Below are 20,444 nucleotides of genomic sequence, written 5' to 3' on the forward strand. Positions count from 1 at the left end.
CATTCATTCAAACTTGTTTGTGTGTTCTAAGTATTTTATGAAGAAATGGAAAAAGACGAGTGCCATATGAGTGCCATATGTCCATGTAATTTCAAGGAAAAATGCAATATTGGGACATATAGGTCCTTTCAAAATGATCTATCATCGTTTTTATTTTTAATTTCACGTATCAAAGGTAGGGCAGCACGGTGGACGAGTGGTTAGCACGTCCGCCTCCCAGTACTGAGGACACTAGTTCGAGTCCAAGCTCCGACCTTCCTGGTTGGAGTTTGCAAGTTCTCTTCCTGCCTGCTTGGGTCTTCTCCGGGTACTCCGGTCTCCTCCCACATTCCAAAGACATGCATGGCAGGTTAATTGGCGCTCCAAATTGTCCCTAGGTGTGCTTGTGAGTGTGGATGGTTGTTCGTCTCTGTGTGCCCTGCAATTGGCTGGCAACCAGTTCAGGGTGTACTGCCCAAAGCCAGCTGAGATAGGCTCCAGCACCCCGGCGAGCCTTGTGAGGACCAAGCAGTTAAGAAGATGGATGGATGGATATATCAAAGGTGGTATTGGTATTAGGTATCGGTGCTTACTCAAGAATTGAGTGCTAGTACTGGTATGGGTCTGGAAATAAAGTGGTGCCGAATGTCCCTAATTAGTCATATTTATTCAAATGACAGCCCACTGGAAATCCATTGCTAACCAAAAAAGCAGCACCTATCCATGCATTTAAACATGCTCTCAAATTAAGCAATTTTCTCTGCCTTTGATGAATGTATAAACTCCAGTTTAATATTCTTTAATGTTATCTATCGACAGTAGACCGCTAGTTCTATGTCATTAACTTCCACCACCACTTCGCTTTCACTAAGTAACATGTCACCCCACTAGCTGAGCGATCGTGAGATGATGAAATATTAATCGTTTGAAACCCAGATTAGTAATGCTGTGTAAATGAGCCCATTTAAAAGTCTGTTTTATTCATTCTATCTGGGTTAGACTTACATCCACACATCTTATCGTCGCTTACGCACACGCACGCAGCTGTAGCAGCGGTGGAGGCGCACGCTCTTCAACGCTACACTGGCAGCTATTTGAACAGGTACCAGGAGACGGCGTGATGGCTTGATGTGCTGTGTATGCAAATTGAAAAGTTGAAGTGTTAAATAAAAGAGTGACAGTGTTGGTGGGGGGCTGGTGTTGCTGAATACGCACCTACTCCATCCACCAGGGAACGCCGACTCAGGAGGAACATTTGAGGAGAGATCAATGCGTATTATTGGAGGCCTTCCGTCATCTGCGCAATTGTATTATTCATGTCTTGCTTGCTCACATCACGCGGCGCCTTCTCTTTGACAGATAACCCAGTTTCTTGCTCATTGATTCTCAAGGATGTACAACTTTAGCATAACGTCAAGTTCATTTCTTGTTCTCAATGTCATAAGTGTTCATCTACTATGTAGTTAACAAGGCACGTTGGCTTTCCCTTCCTCCAGCTTTAAACTTGTTTTGTTTGTAGGTCACCAGGATTACTCAAGCCCACAACCGTGCAACACAGGTGGAGGTTCCTGTCCTGCCATGTGTACATGCAGCAACAACATCGTGGACTGTCGGGGGAAAGGGCTGACTGACATCCCAGCCAACCTTCCAGACAGCATGGCCGAAATGTAAGCACCATCAAGTTAAACAATTAATGAGATACACTTTTAAGAAACTAAACACTGAATTTTATTGCAAACCACTTTTCCTATCTTGGTTACTCAGTACAATATTGATAATTTGCCAACAATAAATAAAGCATAAGATCAGAATCAACACCAGTAAATAATAAATAAAGTATGTCTATCAAGGTTCCAGTTTGTTTAGCTTTATTTTTTAAAGTCAATAATGTTTTAGAAATAAAGATTTCATGAGGTTTAAAGGAAACACTATATTGCTGAATGGAATGGGTAGCGGGGTGGACTAAAGGTGCTATAACCTGACACAAAAGCATACAACCAGATAAAAGTCTATCTCTTTACATAATATTTACTGAATTCACATGGGGACATAGTAGGTTGACGACTTAACATTGGTAGCTAAATTGAAGTTGAGCTGGATCAACAAAGTACATCCTGGCCCAACAACTAATCACAGTTTAGCGTCAGAAAACAGGTGAGCAGTGATTGGTTGTTACCTGAGGGACTGTGATGTCATTTTCAGTCCTTAGCAAGTGGCAAAATGGCAGCCTCTGAGATGGATAAAAACGGTTGGATTTTGATGCTTAATTCATATTCCACAAAAACAACATTAATCAAAATGTCATGTTTAGACTAGTGGCACTGCATAGAACATAACACGAAAAAAAATGGCGTTGACTTCCTCTTGTCAAAAAGCACTGTCTTGCCACAGAATGACACGGAGCAGTCAGTCCGCATCCAGTTACCAGCCTTGCTGAAAAGTCTTTTATTTAAGAGTTATGACATTTACTGCAATAACAATTTGTTTTGTTGCACCCAAACTTAACCAAACCAAAAACACCATAGGTCCATTTTTGAAAGGTCATGGTCACCGTCACTGCCTGCAGTCTGCACCACAGTCTCAGCCAAAGCTCGTGGTGTAAACAGTCCAGTGAGAAAAACAAGAATGCGACATAAATAAATATGGAATTCTGCATTATCTGTACTGAATTAATCATGTGCACCCCAGAAAAGTGATGTTGTTTATGTTATTCCTTGGGAGTTTTCACTTGACTTGAAGAAAGTGATGGATTCCAGCGTAAAGAAAGCGGCGACTCACTGTGTGCACTGAGGCATAGCCTGCAGGGCATTTGTTGCCATGTGCACAATAAAGACATGCATGCACTTCCATATGCATGCTTACATACGCACTTGAAAGCTTGGAATGATTTAAAACACCACATATATAATATACGCATAGGGTTTTTTTTTCTCTCTCTCTGCTGTTTCTCGCCACGCATCACCTGCTGGAAACTAAGATACACGTCCACTTACACTTGGACAAGACGTCTCGCAGCAAAGGCAGAGACTTTGTGCTCTTATCAGCTCAGATGGCTGTGAAGCGCACGCAAACACTTTGCTAGTTTATCGGTCCGTCCACATCTGTCTGAGCATTAACTATTTACAGCCCGCGTGCTATCAGGCCTCAGTAATTCTCGGGAATGTGGGATTTAACTTTTCAAGGTAGTGATTTTTCTCTTTATCGTGGGGGATAAATACCCATTTGTGAAATCCTCATGAAACTCGGTGATTTATGAAAAGAGGGGAAGCCGACATCCGTGATGCGAAGGCGACAGAAAGTTTCTAGGTCTTCTCTTCCCTATGGGGGGTGTTTATAAATACCCGGCAAGCATGGAAGCCCCCAACAACCCTGACCCATTTCTTGTCCGCTGGTGTGCTGGATTTCCTAATTTGGACTTGTAGTTCACACTCGCATGACCACCCACAGTCTTCTCATGGCATAACTTTTCATTGTTTGACTTCTCCATTTTGTTCAGGCTGTGCTAGCCTGTTGCAACATTCTAATAAGGAAGGGTCTCCTCGTACAAACTGTCTTTGAGGACAATAAGTTGCACTAATGCAGGCTGTCTGCACATCCTTAAAAACTTTTACATTTGGTTTTCCCAAATCAATTTCTACTTTATTGCTTTTCCTTAATAATGGCAACAATTCAAATTTCTCACCAATAAAACAGATGCAATAAAAATACTAGGAGAATATTTTCTTCTTATATAAAATTCATCACTTCTGAACTGAATGAAATTATTCAAATTTCAGATTTTTTTTAATAGAATTCTGCATTGCCACAAGATAATTTTAGAATGACTGTAGAAATTAAATAGAAAGAACCCCCTCCAAATTAACTTTTGTTTGAAGAATTCCACGTTTCCCACACAAAAATTGCCAACTAGTGTAATTACGGTATAAGCCAGCCACACACCAACCCTACTGAGGATTTTGCATAGATTTAGTTTACAATATTTTGAAGTATCAGTAATCACTGGATGGTGTATTGTGGGCAACTACTTTCAAGTTTGCCTTCTAATAGACTTAGTTACCTGCTTGAAATATGCTCAAAAAGTCTTAAATTTGATTGAAGTGGCTTTAAAAAGAGCTCCTAAAATATCTTCAATTTGACATTCGTAAGCCCATAGATTCCCTGTAATGGAGAACAGAGACATCAGAATGCTAGCTTTCCCCATGCACGCTAGAGATGTCCGCATAGGAGATCAAGACATTTTAAAAGGTCTCACTGCCCTTCACATCTAATTGGTACTAAACCACGGCCCCTCCAATAAACTCTGATTCATCTTTTACAAGACCATGGTGAAAAACGCTCCTATATCATCCGCATTCCATCGTTCCCAGCGATGCCTTACCTCTCCCGCTCCTTCTTTACTGTACTTTTCAGTTTGCCAAATCACCGTAGAATCAGACAGATTGACGATGAAGAACGAGAGGAAAAAAAGGGGAATTAAGGGTGAGCTGTGATTGGGGGCTCAGTAATTTGGTGGAGCGGGTTTGATCTGTGCTTGAAGTTCATTATAAAATCAGTTTCAATTACAGGAGAGGCACACCACTGTGTACAAGGCTTGCCCGGTGCCTTGTTAATGAGGCACTCATATACACACACATTCATTATGTGAAGAAGAAAAGAAAAAAATCACAGAACCTATGCCCTGCTCTCCCCTAATGAATGGCGGTGTTTATAGCTGTGGGGATGTGAGCTGGTTTCTTGCGAGAGCAACTCCAGTCCGCCCAAACGCCGACCACAACAGATTATTATGCACCACGTTCGGCCATGATTGAACTCCCCCTTGCCTTTCCCCTGCCGTGACTTTCAAACTCGTAAAGAAAATGCTGTATCCCCCTAATGAAAGCCATGCTCGGACTTTAATGAAAAGGATCAAAACCATTGATTGTGTTGACACTGGCCTGCAAACATATAAGCGCTCAGACTGACAGATTGGATGGCAAGCATTGATTGAAGGCAGCACTGAGGGATTGTTTCATTTTCTCTCTTCTGCTGATTGGGGGATTTAGTGACTTGCACATATTGATCTGTAAGGAGTGACAAAGAAAAAAAACTCGAGGCGCACTTGGTGACTGTGTCAGAGCAGCGAGACGAGCTTGTTGCTAAAATAAAAAGCACAAAAGCCACATTGGCCCGGCACTCGGCCGCTTTGTGAGGGCGAAGGAACCGCAGCGCCGTCACTTTGCGGCGAAGTCACAGACACATCGGGACAAGCAGACTAAAACAGACCGCGAGAGCACAGCCACCGCAGGAATCTGTGGTCTGGAATCAGTGCCATCCCAAGAATGTCAATTGCGCCGCTATATCGCCCCATATGTGGAGCACGGACGCCTTGCTCTGAGGGGGGCAAACTCCAGATTGAACATTTTCTCAAGTTGAGCAGCAGCGGTTTATGTTTCGCAAAAACACTCGGCCCATAAACATAGCAACGCAAGCCCTCAAAGGCATGTAATAAATCATAAATGTCTGTAATTGAATGATTAAATCGTGTGGAAATGTTTTCGCTCTGAGAGCAAGCCCCTCATTTTAAGAGGTTGTGGTTACAACTATCATCAATAATTTGCAGGTTTTCAATGATCCCCATTTCCTTGTGGTGACAAATAGCTTTTAATGATCTTCACTATCTTAGCATCCATGGCGCTAGCCTCACTTTTGCACTTGTGCAACGGGCTTCTCGGTGGCTGGACGACCAGACAGAACCCCAGCTGGCTCCGGACGGGACCCGCTAAACCTTGTTAAGGAGACTTTTAAAAGCTGTCAACTGACCTGCAGATAAACAGCCCTCTGCCAGTCACGCCGGGGGGAATTACTCTGGGACCAACTTAAGTAGCTGCTTGAAACGGGCTGGACATGCACGCCCACACTAATGGCCTCTGGTGCTGTCTGCTCCCCTGCGACCATCTGACACTGATTAGGCCTCCAAAAGAGCGAGCAAATGTTTTCATTGTCTGCGTGGCAAAATCTTGACCAACTTTCCTGAAAATGACTCGGGTTTCACCTCACTGGGGTCGTTATTGTTTTCAGGGTTTTCCTATGAGATTATAAGTGCTGGAAACTCTTTCATCAAGAAGAAATATGACGGTAATTTGAAGGCCCTCACAGATCCTGTTCCGCGGAATACTAGTATGCATAATTTTTATTGGGTTTCAGGATGTTATGACTCCATGCCTGCACCTATTACAGCTGGAGAATACATATCTCCCAACATAATCAGACCTATCCCACAGAAGCAGGGGACTCGAGTCACATGACTTGACTCAAGACAGATTTAAGTCGCCAATTTTAGGACTTGGGTCTGGATTATGCTGCTGATAAAATCGGTAACAATTAGGAGTGTGTATCTTTCCACAAAAGACGATTTAAGACGATTTAAGTTTTTGATACAATTAAAGGGCCGTTCCATTCAGAAGTAAAACGATTCAATTTGGTTTGATTCAGTGAGATTATGATTCAATTCGATATGGTACAGCTCAGTTTGAGAGGTTATGTCAGTACTGAAAAAGTTCTGTTTCCTTATAAGGTATAGCTCTCCAATAAAAGATGATTCTGTATATTTTTAAGTGGAACAATTCGTTTTGTTTTTGATGCACTTGGGTTCACATCGTTTTTTGCTACAAAATGATATTCAAAATGATCTCTACTCTTATACTGTCTTGGCCGCCCACCCACACGGGGGATGGGTCAGCCTACCCCATGTGAAAATGTGTGACCTGATGGTTTTAACTGGATAAATGTGCCAGAGTGCAGATAGATAGAAAGGCACCAAGCCAGGACATGTCACAGCTACACAACGGCCTAGCTCAAGTCAGCTATATAGTCATTAAGAGGCCTAATATAACACAACACAACAATTTATCTGACTTCATCCGTCACCAGAGCAGGGTAAAACTGTCAATACATCATCCCGTCATTGAAGGATGCCCACCTTTCGGCGAGTATTTCCGCATTTTTTGCAAAAGTTTTATGATGTGAAGCTTAAAAAAAAAAATACACGGACTGAGCACTAAAGGAAACAAGTTTACATCCATCAATCTGGGTCAATACAGACTGTCCTTCTCAGTCCGTGTATTTTTATGAGCCTTTGCCCAGCTATGTTCGTCACTATAAAACCCACAAAAGGCGGGAAACTTCACAGTTTGGCTCACCAATATCTGATCAAGCCTTAACCAAGCTGCATGTCGGTTATGCGTTTAGTTTGAGAAGATGGTGAAGAACTAGAACATACAAATGCTGCTTTGAGACCATTGAAAAACTACATGAATATTGTGCAGTATGTTGTGACTGGGCAAGACTGCTTGAGTTGTGACTTGCTATCCCCAAGTTGCAACTTGACCTGCTTGAATTTTAGTGGAGACGTGACCTGATTGCCTTTTGCAACAATAACTTGGGACTTGCTTAAATCTTGAAAGTTAAGGCTTGGGATTCACATAGATGACTTACATACTCCCACCTCTCATAGTTCAGATGTGAACAAGGAATCTATTTTTGGTTTACCGGTTGTGTCTTCTTTCCTCTCTAGACGTCTGGAGCAAAATGGGATTAAGGCAGTTCCTCCTGGAGCCTTCTCTCCCTACAAGAAACTGCGCAGGATGTAAGTACACCAACACGGACACGCTTACACTCATTTAGGACTGACATCAAGAGGCTACAGGCAGGCTGTCTTTTCTGTCCGCTGCCAACGGAACACGAATCATTTATTTTGTCTGCGCCCAGAGAACACATTCTCAGAGTCAGGGCGGCATGCAGCAGGCGTTCAGATGCTACACAGTCATAATAACAGCTCTCATCTTTCCAATGCTGTTCGCTGGTATTCCCCTGGCGAGTGCCACTCCGGCCCCGCATGGGGTTGTGTTGTGCCTTGCGTGGGCAAAACATAAACGAAGGGCACTGAGACTGTGTTGGAACGAATCGTCTGAGGCTTGGCTGTCGGGCGGGAGCGAGAACAGCGACAGGCCGGTAGTTGAGCTGTCCCGTCAGTCAGCCGCAGTCCGTAACGCCAGCGGGCCTGACCGACATAGCTGCAAGTGAAGCGGGGAAGAGCGGAAGGTCAGGGAGTTTGTATGCCCAGCTTTAAGGCTGCCTCTGTTTAAACATCCAACCAAGGGCCAGCAGACTGGAGCAGGAGAAAAACCTCAGGTCTGTCTTTGTTTTGGGGAAAAAACAAATATTTTATTCAGAAAACTCATGTAGACTGAACTGGACATGGTTGGGTAAAGTGAAACCACTCAGCTCTCTTTATTGAATGACTGTCCATTCAATGTTCACATGTATATTTTATTCTAAATCTAGAGATGTTTGTAATGTGTATAACTACAGTTCCTTATAGAGAAGCAGAGTAACTTTTACTGTATACAATCAGCAAAAAGATGTTTAGCGTCGTCCATGTGGTCTTGCCAAACAGACGCAACCCGCTGCTAATTCTGCATTTAGCATCAACTGTGCATTGCGGTATGTCTATGTTTGCCCTCCGCGCTTACGTTGATTCAGCTGGCCGCATCCCCTCCATGGACTCCCTCAGTATACGAACGGTTGAGACAGCACCTATATATCATATGTTGCAACCTTCATGGGATAGCATCTGCAGATGTCTTTGTTATGTCTCTGTCTCTCCTAGGATGTGGATAAAATATGGAGATGTGATTGATACAAGTTAAATATAGTCTTATATTAGATATATATAAAGTATATACTGGAGGACTTTAGTGAATTTATGGTGTTATGCCTCTTCTTGACCCTGTCTATCGTCTTATCCCAGGAAATAACACAAACACACACATACATGCACATCTTTCACCTTGTCCCAATTTGAATAACCTAGACATGAGCGAATTGGGTTATGGCAACAAAACACACACAGACCAGTTTGGTCTGACACACACCAGAGCAGATGTTGGCTCCTTTGCTGCACTGAAATTTCCAAGACCAGAGCAACTAGATGAATGGCCACTTATTTAACTTTGACCCCCCAAATATGAACTTAAACCACTTTACCACATGATGATTTTTCTTCAACAGTGCGATGAGTGGACTGCAGTTTCTCTCTCTCTCTCTCTCTCTCTCTCTCTCTCTCTCTCTCTCTCTCTCTCTCTCTCTCTCTCTCTCTCTCTCTCTCTCTCTCGCTCTCTCGCTCTCTCGCTCCCTCGCTGTCTCTCCCTCTCTGAACGTTGTTGCATTAACAGACACACCGGATTAGTGGTTATCCTGTGGGAAGGAGCCTGTGGATCTTATTAACAACTGTAGTGTTCACAAGCAGTCTACTGCATGTCAGTCATGTACAGCATGTTTAATAGCTCAGCAGCACTGTGCAATAATATTGTTTTTGAATCGTAATATATTACATTACTTCTAAGTTGGCTTTACCACAATGCCCGTAGCATTTCAAGTATGACATATAACAAGACAGATTACAATTGTTATTAACAAAAGAAAGGTCTACTCGCCATTAAAATGTTGGCATGGTTTTTACTGCATTAGAACAAAAAGTGTCACTTAATATCATTGTGTTGGTTTTGTAACAGCTTACTCCCAACACAGGCCCAAAATAAGAATAAATATAAGTAAGTAGATGTTAGCTCGCGAGTTAGCTGGTAGCTTGCTAGGTAGCTGTATTCATTGCAGCTTATGTTGTAACATCACATTTATATTATCAATATTTGATTAATAATGCCTTAAAGGCTATTTCTGCATTATTATCAGATGCTACACAGGTAAGGTAATGTAGGTAGGTCAGGTAATGTAATTGTTCTGCTTTTGTACAGAGATGGGAAAAGTATTCTCACGGTCTCTACTTGAGTAAAAGTACAATTACTTGTGTAAAAAAACAACTTTGGTAAAAGCACTCACTCAAATAATTACTCAAGTAAAAGTACAAAAGTACAGGCTCTGAAATGACGAGTTAAAGTATTTTTACCGTATGTTCCTTCTTCGTCAATTTGAAAGATAATAGCTAATGGAGCAAAAACGGGATACATCGGCCAATTGACTCTGACTTGCTATCAGGTTCAAATTATCCTCTGTCGTGGCATTGCCTTCATATTTACGGGTTGTTCTAATCTAACTTGCACGTTATGTGATCGCGTGTCGTAGCGCCAATCACAAGCTTCATATGATTGGCGGAGCCAGGAGACAATGTTGTTTTTTCCAGGTGAAGTATTTTATTAGTTTTCATATATATTTAAATAATTTAAAAAGAAAAGACCTTGTTTTGAAAATGTATCAAGTAAAAAGTACAGATACTCATATTAAAATACAACAGATGAAAGTAAAAAGTAGTCTAAAAAATAAATATTCAGGAAAGTACAAAGTACTGAAAAAAATACTCAAGTAAGGTTACAAAGTATTTTTACTTCATTACTTCCTATCTCTGCAAAACTTTTGTAACACCTTTATGCCAACACGGGCCAAAAATAATACAAGTAAATGTGGAAAGGAAGTTTTAGGATTACATTTCTAACCTCCTCTTTTGAAGTGCCAGGTATTACTTGACAAGGGTAACTGAGATGACGGCAACCCTTGTGTCTTCCTGACTGACTGATGTTCTTTACCAACAGAGACCTGAGCAACAACCAGATCTCAGAGATAGCTCCAGACGCCTTCCAGGGCCTCCGTTCCCTCAACTCGCTGTAAGTGTTCCATCCAAAGGCCGTGTTTGTGCACGTGCGCCAGCATAAATTTTCATCTGGCTTGTCATTTTTCTGCTTAAATCATGCCTGTGTTGCGATCTCCCAGGGTGTTGTATGGAAATAAGATCACCGACCTTCCCAAGGGTGTCTTTGATGGCCTCTATGCCCTGCAACTGCTGTAAGAACATACACACTTCAAACACACACATGCACAAACTAGGCAGACAGAATGATTTTACTCCCTCTCAGGGAAGAAGTCCGAAACTTTGAGTAAACTTTGTACCTGTGTGTCGTTCTCCAGCTGGAATGCATAATGAATGAATAAATAAATAAAGTCTGACAAGCTCGATTCCCTCTCCTCCTTTCTTCTCGTCTTTCCCATCGTCGTCCCACAGTTTGCTGAACGCCAACAAGATTCACTGCGTCCGTGCCAGCACCTTCCAGGACCTGCAGAACCTCTCACTGCTGTCGCTGTACGACAACAAGATCCAAATTCTGGCCAAGGGAACCTTCGCTTCACTGCGAGCTATACAGACCCTGTAAGTGAAATGTGTGTTGATATGCACAGAGACACCATAAAACAATGAGCCCACGTAGAATTTTTGTCTCTGTAGGCTTTGGAATAGCACGAAATGTAATGAAGTGTTAGAAAGTAGGGTAAATCTATCATCTTCAAAATCACACACACACTTCTGCAGAAAAATGAAAAACAAACAGCTTCCACCTCCACTGTGGAATTTTCTTCCGTTTTGATTTTGTCCAACAATACAAAAGAAATTTCTCAGAAGCGCTTCTGCCAGCTCGTGCTGAAAAATGCTGCTCGTTGGAAACAGAATCCAAATGTGACACCTTTTCCCAGGAATTGATGATAAAAAGACGTTGGGCTCAGGGTGTCAAACTTAAGGCCTGCGGGCTAGATTCGGTTCTCCATGTCATTTTGTGTGGCCTGCAAAAGCTTGTTGTCACTCTTCAAAAGTAGCCACAAATGTAAGGGTTATTTATTATTAGGGTTCCACAAAGAACATAAACAGCTTCTTTTGACTTTTATCCCTTTACTGTAGTGATGTAGTGTGGTATTAGAGCTCATTAGGTGTGTTGCAGAAAATATTTCAGTTTACTTCAATGGTCAGAAAATTCTTTTTTATTTATTCCAAATTATATATTTTTCATCACCTATTTTTGCCAGTAATGTAGCGTAACAAACAATACGTAACGTAACAATGAATTGCTCTTCTATAAGATGTCAGAAAGCACATAATTGATCTGTGTATCATTTTTGTGACAGTTTGGGTCCGAATGTGACCATAAGCATAAGTACTTAAGCGTATGAACTAAGCCACAATTTTTAGTGTACTGTAGCGATTATACATTTATGTGGTTCCACCGTTATATGCAGCCCCCTGAGAGCAACCATAAGAATGATTTTGCTCAGGATGAAAACAAGTTAGGCACCCCTGCTGTAAAACAAGCTTCTCGTCACCACATCATTCGGCTGCGGCATTAAGTTCCCCAGTAAAGACATAGCAAAGCAAGAACTCGAACTGCGTTTGTCTTCTCTCTGCAGTCACCTGGCCCAGAATCCGTTCATTTGCGATTGTAACTTGAAGTGGCTGGCCGACTACCTGCGCTCCAACCCTATCGAGACGAGCGGCGCCCGCTGCGCCAGCCCCCGTCGGCTGGCCAACAAACGCATCGGGCAGATCAAGAGCAAGAAATTCCGCTGCTCCGGTAAGCTGACGGTGTCCAAATGCCTCCCCCTTTTTTGGCTCTCAATTTTACTTCTCTCTTATCTGTTGCCTTATTTCTCCAATCACTCTTACAAAGGACGTTTTACATCCATACGGCCTATTTTCAATACATGTTGACAGAAGTATTAAATTCATCAATCAGTCAGGGTTGGGTTAGACCCCTTCTCTGCTCCAGGAACCTAATTTCTCATCTTACCTTAAAGTATATAAATTCTGGGTACTCTTCGGAAGGGGAATTTAAGACTACACATGGACAAAAGTACTGAAACACAACTTTTAATCAATACATTAATCAATTAGGGGTTTTGATCCTTAGTTCCTCAATTGTAATTTCTGGGATCATAGCCTAATTCTGTTCCGTTGTAAATCCTGTTAATGATAGAGTTCCTTCCAAAATTAGGGAACGACAATTCATTTATTTTTGTTGTATACTGAAGACGTTTTGATTTCAAATAAAAGCATAAATATCAGACCAAAATTCAGGGGGGGGTGGAAGTTCTTTACATCCTGAAGAGGTGACTGAAGGGAGAAACCCCAACAAACAAACAAGAACTGAACGAGGCTGCCGTAAATACCTGGAAAGTTAATACCAATAAGTCAACAGTCTGGGGAAGTCACAGGGTTGCAAGTGTGATCACTTATTACAAGTAAGGGTTATGCCACCAAATATTAAATGTTGTTCACATTAAGTTAATTTAATAATGTCTGTTCCAATACTTTTGCTCACCTGAAATGGGGTTCTTTCAACAAAATGAGTTGTTTAACACATCTAGATGTAAACACCATGAAATAATCTGTGTCCCATATTCATCTTTTGATCTGAAACCTCAATGTCCTCAACATACAATGACAACAAAATGATTTTGACCTTGCAGTTCCAATACTTTTGGAGGGGACTCATCTCAATACTATTGTCCATGTAAAATTTGTTATCCCCAATCCATTTCTGACCAGACAAAAGCATGGATGAAGAAGTGTTTCTATTTCCACATGTCTGTCACTTTCTGTACATGTTCATTCATCATGCCAACATATACCCTCAAGATTGTTCAGCAGCATACGGTGGAGGTGCCATTCTTGCATCTTATTATGCCTTCAGTTTGTATTGTCCTGTTCTTGCTTGCTTTACCCTTATCATCACCACACAGATCTCATACTGTATTCAGTTGTCACGTACATTGCGTCATATATAATCTCTGTATTATATATGACTGTGTTGAAGCATAGCTGCGGCCCCAGCTATGCTTTCCGAGCGCCCACTGACATCCGTCCCTTTGTCTTTTCTTCATCACAGCCAAGGAGCAGTACTTCATCCCAGGTGAGTTCATGACTACCATTGTCTTGCTCCTTGCTTTCACTCTTCATCCTCAGCCTTTTTCTTTTTTCCGAACAACCTCTGGAGTTGATTCTAGTGTTTCTTAACTGGTGTGTCACAAATACGTTTAATTTATTTAAACATGTACTTGTACTTATTCAGTATTTGTACATGCAGTTAGAAAAGGAGTTGTCTTCATTGCGCAAGAGAGTGTCAGGTAATGCTCTGGAAAAAAACGCACTTTACACTTTTAACATGACCTTTAATGTGAAAAACGTAATTCGGAAAGTAATAGGATACTTACCATGTTTTCCTTTCATAGTTTTGCCATATTAGTGCAATGTATTTATAATATAAAGTAAAATAAGACTTGGATTTTCTTGAAATGACTAACAGATGTAAGTGAATCATTTTTTTTTTGGTTCAGGAAGAAAACAGGTGGTGGTATCAATACAGTTAACAAAGTTAAGCAAGGGTCAGTACCTTTGAGCATATTTTAATATGATAAATGTGTGAGTGTTTTTCTATGCAGTCAGAAGGGAAAGAGAGTCTTTGCTTTGGCATGAAGTCTCTCAGTGAGGGAGGGAACATGCGTCCTCGCTATCGGTAAATGCTAAAGATAATTAAGTCCATCGGGGGACTGCGATTTGTATCGCCGGATGTTTCCGGACCTCTCAGTAAGGGAACTTCCAAGCAAATAACTCATAGGATCAGTGATACCGTGATTCAGCGTCTTGACTTGCGTATGTGTAAATTAATATCCGTTTGTGTGTCTTAAATTGCGATAATGATGGCTTAGAGACCAAATGAGATGCACAAGGTAGATGAAAGCTAAATTTGATTGTGTCTACTGTATAAAATACTACATGGACAAAAGTACTGGGGCACACTTCTTCTTTTGGAGTGAACCAGTGTTTCTCAAATAAAGGGGTGGGGTGCAAGTTTTTTTTGTCTTACTAGAGTAAAGTTTAATTGTACATCCACTACTGGCAGTGACGCGTTCATTGTCAGAGAATGTGCAAGGATTAATTCCTCTGCAGTGCACTTACCTTTTTTTGGGGGGGAAATTATACAATTTACAGTCGCAGCAGAGAGTTGGGGGGGGGCAAAATATTTTCTTCTTCTTGGGCGGGGCATAACAAAAAAAATAAGTGAGAAGTGCTGGTGTAAACCCATTAAGTCGCTTGTATCTTAATTCTTCATCTTTCCTCGACATTTTACACAAGTCCATGCTGAGGAAGAACCTTTATCCTTCCAGCATGACTGGAAAAGATCCATAATCATGTGATCAGATGAGTTTGAAGTGGATGAACTTGAAAGACCTAAAGATAGTGAGCCAGGCCATTTAACAAATATCCAAATAAATGAACAATAATTCCCACAGACAACTTCCTCTTGACGCAGCCTTTTATCCCAATACTTTTGTCCACACAGGATGAAGTTGCGGTAAATTAAAGATCTCGTCAATGATGAGTCATTTTGTGCCACTCTCAAGAGTAAAACTCCCATATGATGCGTTTGGTCCTCTCGAGGTTCCATGCAGTAAAAGTGAGGCCACCGTGTACTTATCGATACTAATGATGATGACTCACGAATGTCCCTTGGGGGCTCTTTGGCGTTGTGGCGATCAAAGCTATGAGTGCGCTCGGCCTTTCATTACTTCCTCTCCGGCAGGAAATGCTTTTTCCTGTTGTCTGGCCGAGGAACCTTCCTTAATGAGCTGTTTTACTGCATCTAAAGGAAGTTATTTTTGCGAATGCCATCCACTCTTCAATCTCTAATAAAGTCAACAGTGAGGCTTTGCGGTTACGCAATGGCTTCAGATGACGTCCCGTGATTTGGACACATTTTTGCTGCTCGACTTTTAAGTTCCCTCTTTTGCTTCTTGGTTGAGGTTTTCCTGCTGGTGAGTGTGGTCTGGGTGGCCCGTAGTGTCCTGGTGACGTAATGTGCAAACTTCACAGAGGCGGCGAGGTGCACCGCTGTGATGCATACAAGAGGGGAAAGGGACATAAAATGTTATTCTAACAGAAAACACTGGGCTGTTCCCTCTAAATGGAACATATGCACACACACACACACACTGACAGACACACACTCTGTTCTAAGTGGCTCCCGGAGCTGTTCCATTATTAATCAGTCACGATGTATCTGGCAGCGCACTTTTTGGCACGTAACGTCTATTCATAGACAGAGAGGAAGTGCAGGGAAACGTCTCGCAATCCCCCCTGCCAACCTGCCTCCTCCGTGCTTGGCCTCTATCAGGACCTGAGGTGGCAAAAGTGCTCACACGTCTGATCAGGACGAATGTCTCGCCATACCTCTCACCATTTCATCCGTCTCCACCTGACTGGCCAAGCCCTCCTGGGTCCTATGCTTCACTGGAGCTGACTGCCCCAATCCTCTTTGCCGTCCTTATCTCGGTCTCCCTGGCTTACCGTTCCTTTTCGGCCCACTGCTCACCTCTCTAAAATAAGCCGCTCATTCATGTGCCTCACCTATGAATGGCAGAGGAGCTTCTACTGCAGGCACTTAAGGTCGCCGGCAAGTTCGGCACAAAACACGGAAAAGGTGGGGATGCGTGACTCGCGGCGTTGTGGGAAAACCGGTGTCGTGAAAAAGGCTGATGTCATCGCTTCCCTTCGTGACGGCTCGCGTTTCCTTCCTCGCGTCAGGTGCCGAGGACGCCCGGCTGAATAACGCCTGCAACAGCGATCCGGTGTGTCCTCCCAAGTGCCGCTGCGAGTCCAACGTGGTGGACTGCTCCAACTTGAAGCTCACCAAGATCCCTGAGCACATCCCGTCATCCACCACTGAGCTGTAAGCAATTTGTTTAACATGCGTAGATAGCATGGAACAAGTGCCGTTTTTGTGTGGGACAACAACCTAGAAGGGTGCACTCTAAAAATAGTTGGGTCAAAAATAACTCAAATTGTGTCAAAAAGGGACCGACCCAACATTTTGGGTTCTATAGTTTAGCCAAAAAGTTGAGTCAAATGAATAACCCTAGGAAAATGGGTTATTTGTGGATTAGTAATTTTTTTTTACCCAACTTCATTGGGTTAAATAGCTCAACTTTTTGTGTTAAATAACTTGTAAAGTCCGATCGGTTTATTTTGTCCAAATTCAATTGGGTTATATAAATAACCCAAAAAATTATGTCAAACAACCCATTTAAAAAAAAAAAAGGTTACTTTGTGGGTTACTAATATAATTTAACTCAAACTTTTGGGATTAATTAAAAAAGTTGGGTTGGTTCATTTTTTTACCCAATGCAATCGGGTTATTCAATTAACCCAAAAAGTTGGGACAAAGCAACCCAGCATGTATTTGAGTTATTTAACCCAAAAAGTTGGTTCACATTAAATTGATAACTCACAAAGCAACCCATCATGTGGTTGTTTTGTGGGTTATTCATTTGACCCAAAAAGTTGGGTCATTTGACCCAAAAGTTTGTTTTATGGGTTATTTATTTGACCCAAAAAGTTGGGTCAAATGAATAACCCACAAAACAAACCATATGCTGCATTGCTTTGTGGGTTATTAAATTAATAACTCAAAAATTTGGGTCCTTCCATTCTTTTTATTAATTATTTTAGTATTCTTTTTATTTTTAACCCAACTTTTAGAGTGTGAGAATAGCAAAATTACTCAAAAAATGTAAAAATTATTCCTCTGTTTTGTGTTAAAATTGTACTATTACAAAAACGAAAATATCCAACTATAGGCATAGAAATTTTTGTGTCAATTTTTGTGTCCAGGCGCCTCAACAACAATGACATCACCACTCTGGAGGCCACCGGAGTGTTCAAGAGTCTTACCCAGCTCAAGAAAATGTAAGACTGTAATTTGACTTGGTGACTTTCACTGTAGCTTCAAGTTTTCCTAATCCTCTGTTTGCTCTCTACAGCAACCTCAGCAATAACAAAATCACAGAGGTCGAGGACGGCGCGTTCGAGGGCGCCTCGTCCGTCGCCGAGCTTCACCTCACCGCCAATCAGATCGACACAGTCCGGAGCGAGATGTTCCGTGGCCTGGAGGGGCTACGCATGCTGTAAGCTGTTTATTTGTCACTTACACAGAAATCCTTAAAAAGAGCTTCAAAAATCTGTAACATAGCCAGCACGCAAACAATGAACTGCTATATAGCGAGGGAACCCTGCATTATATTTCCAAGATATTTCTTCTCATGCTGTATTTTTCACCACAGGATGCTGAGGAACAACAAGATCAGCTGTATCCACAACGACAGCTTCACTGGCCTCCACAACGTGCGTCTGCTGTCTCTCTACGACAATCAGTTGACCACCATCACGCCTGGAGCCTTCGATACCCTGCAGACCCTCTCCACCCTGTGAGACCTCACTCTCACCCTCATACTTTGCCCTTTTCCACGCATCCTTACGCGCTATCCATCTGACAGAAACCTTCTGGCTAACTCTTTCAACTGCGACTGCCGGCTGTCCTGGCTGGGAGACTGGCTGAGGAGCAGGAAGATCGTCACGGGGAACCCTCGCTGCCAGCGTCCGGCCTTCCTCAAGGAGATCCCGCTGCAGGATGTCGCACTGCCTGATTTCCGCTGCGAGGAAGGTACAATAACTCTCCTGCTATGTTGGTGGTCAAAATGACCCACTTTCAATTTTAAGAACGAAATGTTAGCTTTGCGCCATTAAACTTAAACAATAAAAAAATGTTTTGAGATATTGTGAGCATATAGCGGATCAAACTGACCCAACATTCTCAACAGACTATAAAAAATGGTTAATTTTGCCAAATGGGCGATGAAAACAAGCTATAACAATGTTGATTTTGAAATGTTAAATATTCCGACCAAAGGTATAATAATTTGTTTTATTGCTAGGTCTTACCGATAGACAATTATAATTTTTCTCTTTGATATTTTCAGTTAAATGTTTATCGGTATGCTTTTTGGAATGTTGGGTCAAATTGACCCATTTTAACATTGAAAATTGAATTAGTAGTTTTTTTGCTATGAAACTTTGCAATTAAAATGGTTCACTCTGACATCTTTTTAATTAAATGATAAATATTTATCAGAAGGCTTTTGGGACATTAGAATATTCCTGGATAAATTGACCCATTCATTTATTTATTTATTTTCGCAATGAAACTTCATCAACAGACAATTAAAATGGTTCATTTTGGCATATTTGCATTGAAAAAAAATCATGAGCTGTAATTCATTATCAGGGTGCTTTTGGAACACTTCACATTGCCCGGTCAAACTGAACCATTTCAAAGTTAAGGAACTATATTGATAGTATTTCATGATGAAACTTGGTAAATACTTGAAAATGGTTCATTTGAAATATTGGCAATGAAGTAGTTTGTTGGGATGCACTTTTTATCATTAAGTATATCCTGGGTCAAATTGACCCGGGAACATTATTGCTGTTCCTGAGAAACCTAACAGGAGGGTAAAAGATGAGAATGACTGCAGCGTTCTTTTCAGTTTCACTAACACCATCATTGACTTTCGCTAAAACCCAGTAAGAGTCGTTAAGTACGTAAAGCTTTTGGAACTATCATTGAAGCATTAGACGCTATATTTCTTCACTGTTGGGCGTAATCCTCAAAGAAACAGATTCCCCTTTAGGCTAGGGCTTCATGCCAGTTTTTTGTTAATGAAAAGTCAGTTGTCCACCATCCTCAAACTTTCTCAAAACTAGAGTTTTAGAGTTTTCAACTTTATACATTATCAGTGAGAGCTGTGTATACTGCCAGTGATCATTTGCAATAATGAGCGCTAGGGGTGTCACGATTCGCCAACTCCACGATTCGATTTAAATTTCGATTTTGGGGTCACGATTCGATTTTTTTTTCGATTTTTATTTTTATTTTTTTATTTATTTATTTTTCCGCTCCCCCACTTTATAACACAGAGGCATATGCTTCTGTAGGCTAAGGCTAGTCTATGATCATTGGTTCTATTCATTGTACAGTAAATCTTATTTCAAAAGATAGGCTACATATAGGTGATGCAATTTCCATATTATTTTTGTGTAAAGTTATGTAATATATGATAATTGACATTAGGCAGGAATGATCAAATTCAAAGAATTTATTTACAATATAAAGTTAACCGTCTTGTTCTTACTGAAGTGTAAAATAAAAAATAAAAAAACAAAAACAAAAAGTCACAGTGGGTGCCTGCCATCTATTGACTGTTTTTGGTTACAACAGTGTGCTGTGCGTTCCTCTTAAAATAATGTGCAATGTGCAACAACAACAAAAAATATATTGTATCCAAAGTCATGGAACAAATACAGCCTGAACAAACTATATCCCAACATTTACAGTTGCTGGGCATACTGTAGCGTGGTTCAAGTACACTAATTAAATGTTTGAATCCAGCGTTTTCCACAGCCGAATAAGGCTGCAGGTCTGCTGCTATAAATAGACCTATGGATCTGGCGTTTCGCGCGAGCTGAAGTGTGTGGAAGCTTCACTGTAAATGAGGATGAAATAGTTGGTTGGACCGTTGTTTTCCCACTTCTAGTTGAATTTGATAAATCTAAATCTTTGTGATGCCTGCGTAAATGTCCCGTCATGTTTGTCGTGTTTCCCGTGGCCGAGTACAGTACGCGCACATAGCATATCTTGCAACTGTGGTCTTTTTATCGACAACGTGAACGTTGTCGACATAACTCACCGGGAACGCAAAATGTTTCCAAACTGGTGACGAGAGAAGCGGGAGCGGCTTGAAGCACCATTGCTGTGTCTGTC

General features: G+C 41.5%; 1 protein-coding gene across 4 annotated transcripts in view; it reads left to right on the forward strand.

The window, feature by feature from the left end:
• Positions 1-20,444, forward strand: part of slit1a (slit homolog 1a (Drosophila)) — a 108,291-nt gene that overhangs the window by 62,366 nt on the left and 25,481 nt on the right. For 2 of the 4 annotated variants that reach the window (XM_077494367.1, XM_077494370.1), the window contains exons 9-20: positions 1,499-1,646; positions 7,532-7,603; positions 10,563-10,634; positions 10,741-10,812; positions 11,030-11,173; positions 12,199-12,362; positions 13,677-13,700; positions 16,373-16,517; positions 17,459-17,533; positions 17,608-17,751; positions 17,908-18,051; positions 18,121-18,287. In XM_077494367.1, the coding sequence (XP_077350493.1) occupies positions 1,499-1,646; positions 7,532-7,603; positions 10,563-10,634; positions 10,741-10,812; positions 11,030-11,173; positions 12,199-12,362; positions 13,677-13,700; positions 16,373-16,517; positions 17,459-17,533; positions 17,608-17,751; positions 17,908-18,051; positions 18,121-18,287 (1,371 nt within the window). The remainder of the gene's footprint in view (positions 1-1,498; positions 1,647-7,531; positions 7,604-10,562; positions 10,635-10,740; positions 10,813-11,029; positions 11,174-12,198; positions 12,363-13,676; positions 13,701-16,372; positions 16,518-17,458; positions 17,534-17,607; positions 17,752-17,907; positions 18,052-18,120; positions 18,288-20,444) is intronic. The other 2 variants (XM_077494369.1, XM_077494371.1) reach the window with 1 other exon arrangement.

Source organism: Festucalex cinctus, chromosome 14, assembly GCF_051991245.1.
Source record: "Festucalex cinctus isolate MCC-2025b chromosome 14, RoL_Fcin_1.0, whole genome shotgun sequence".
Classification (NCBI taxonomy): domain Eukaryota; kingdom Metazoa; phylum Chordata; class Actinopteri; order Syngnathiformes; family Syngnathidae; genus Festucalex; species Festucalex cinctus.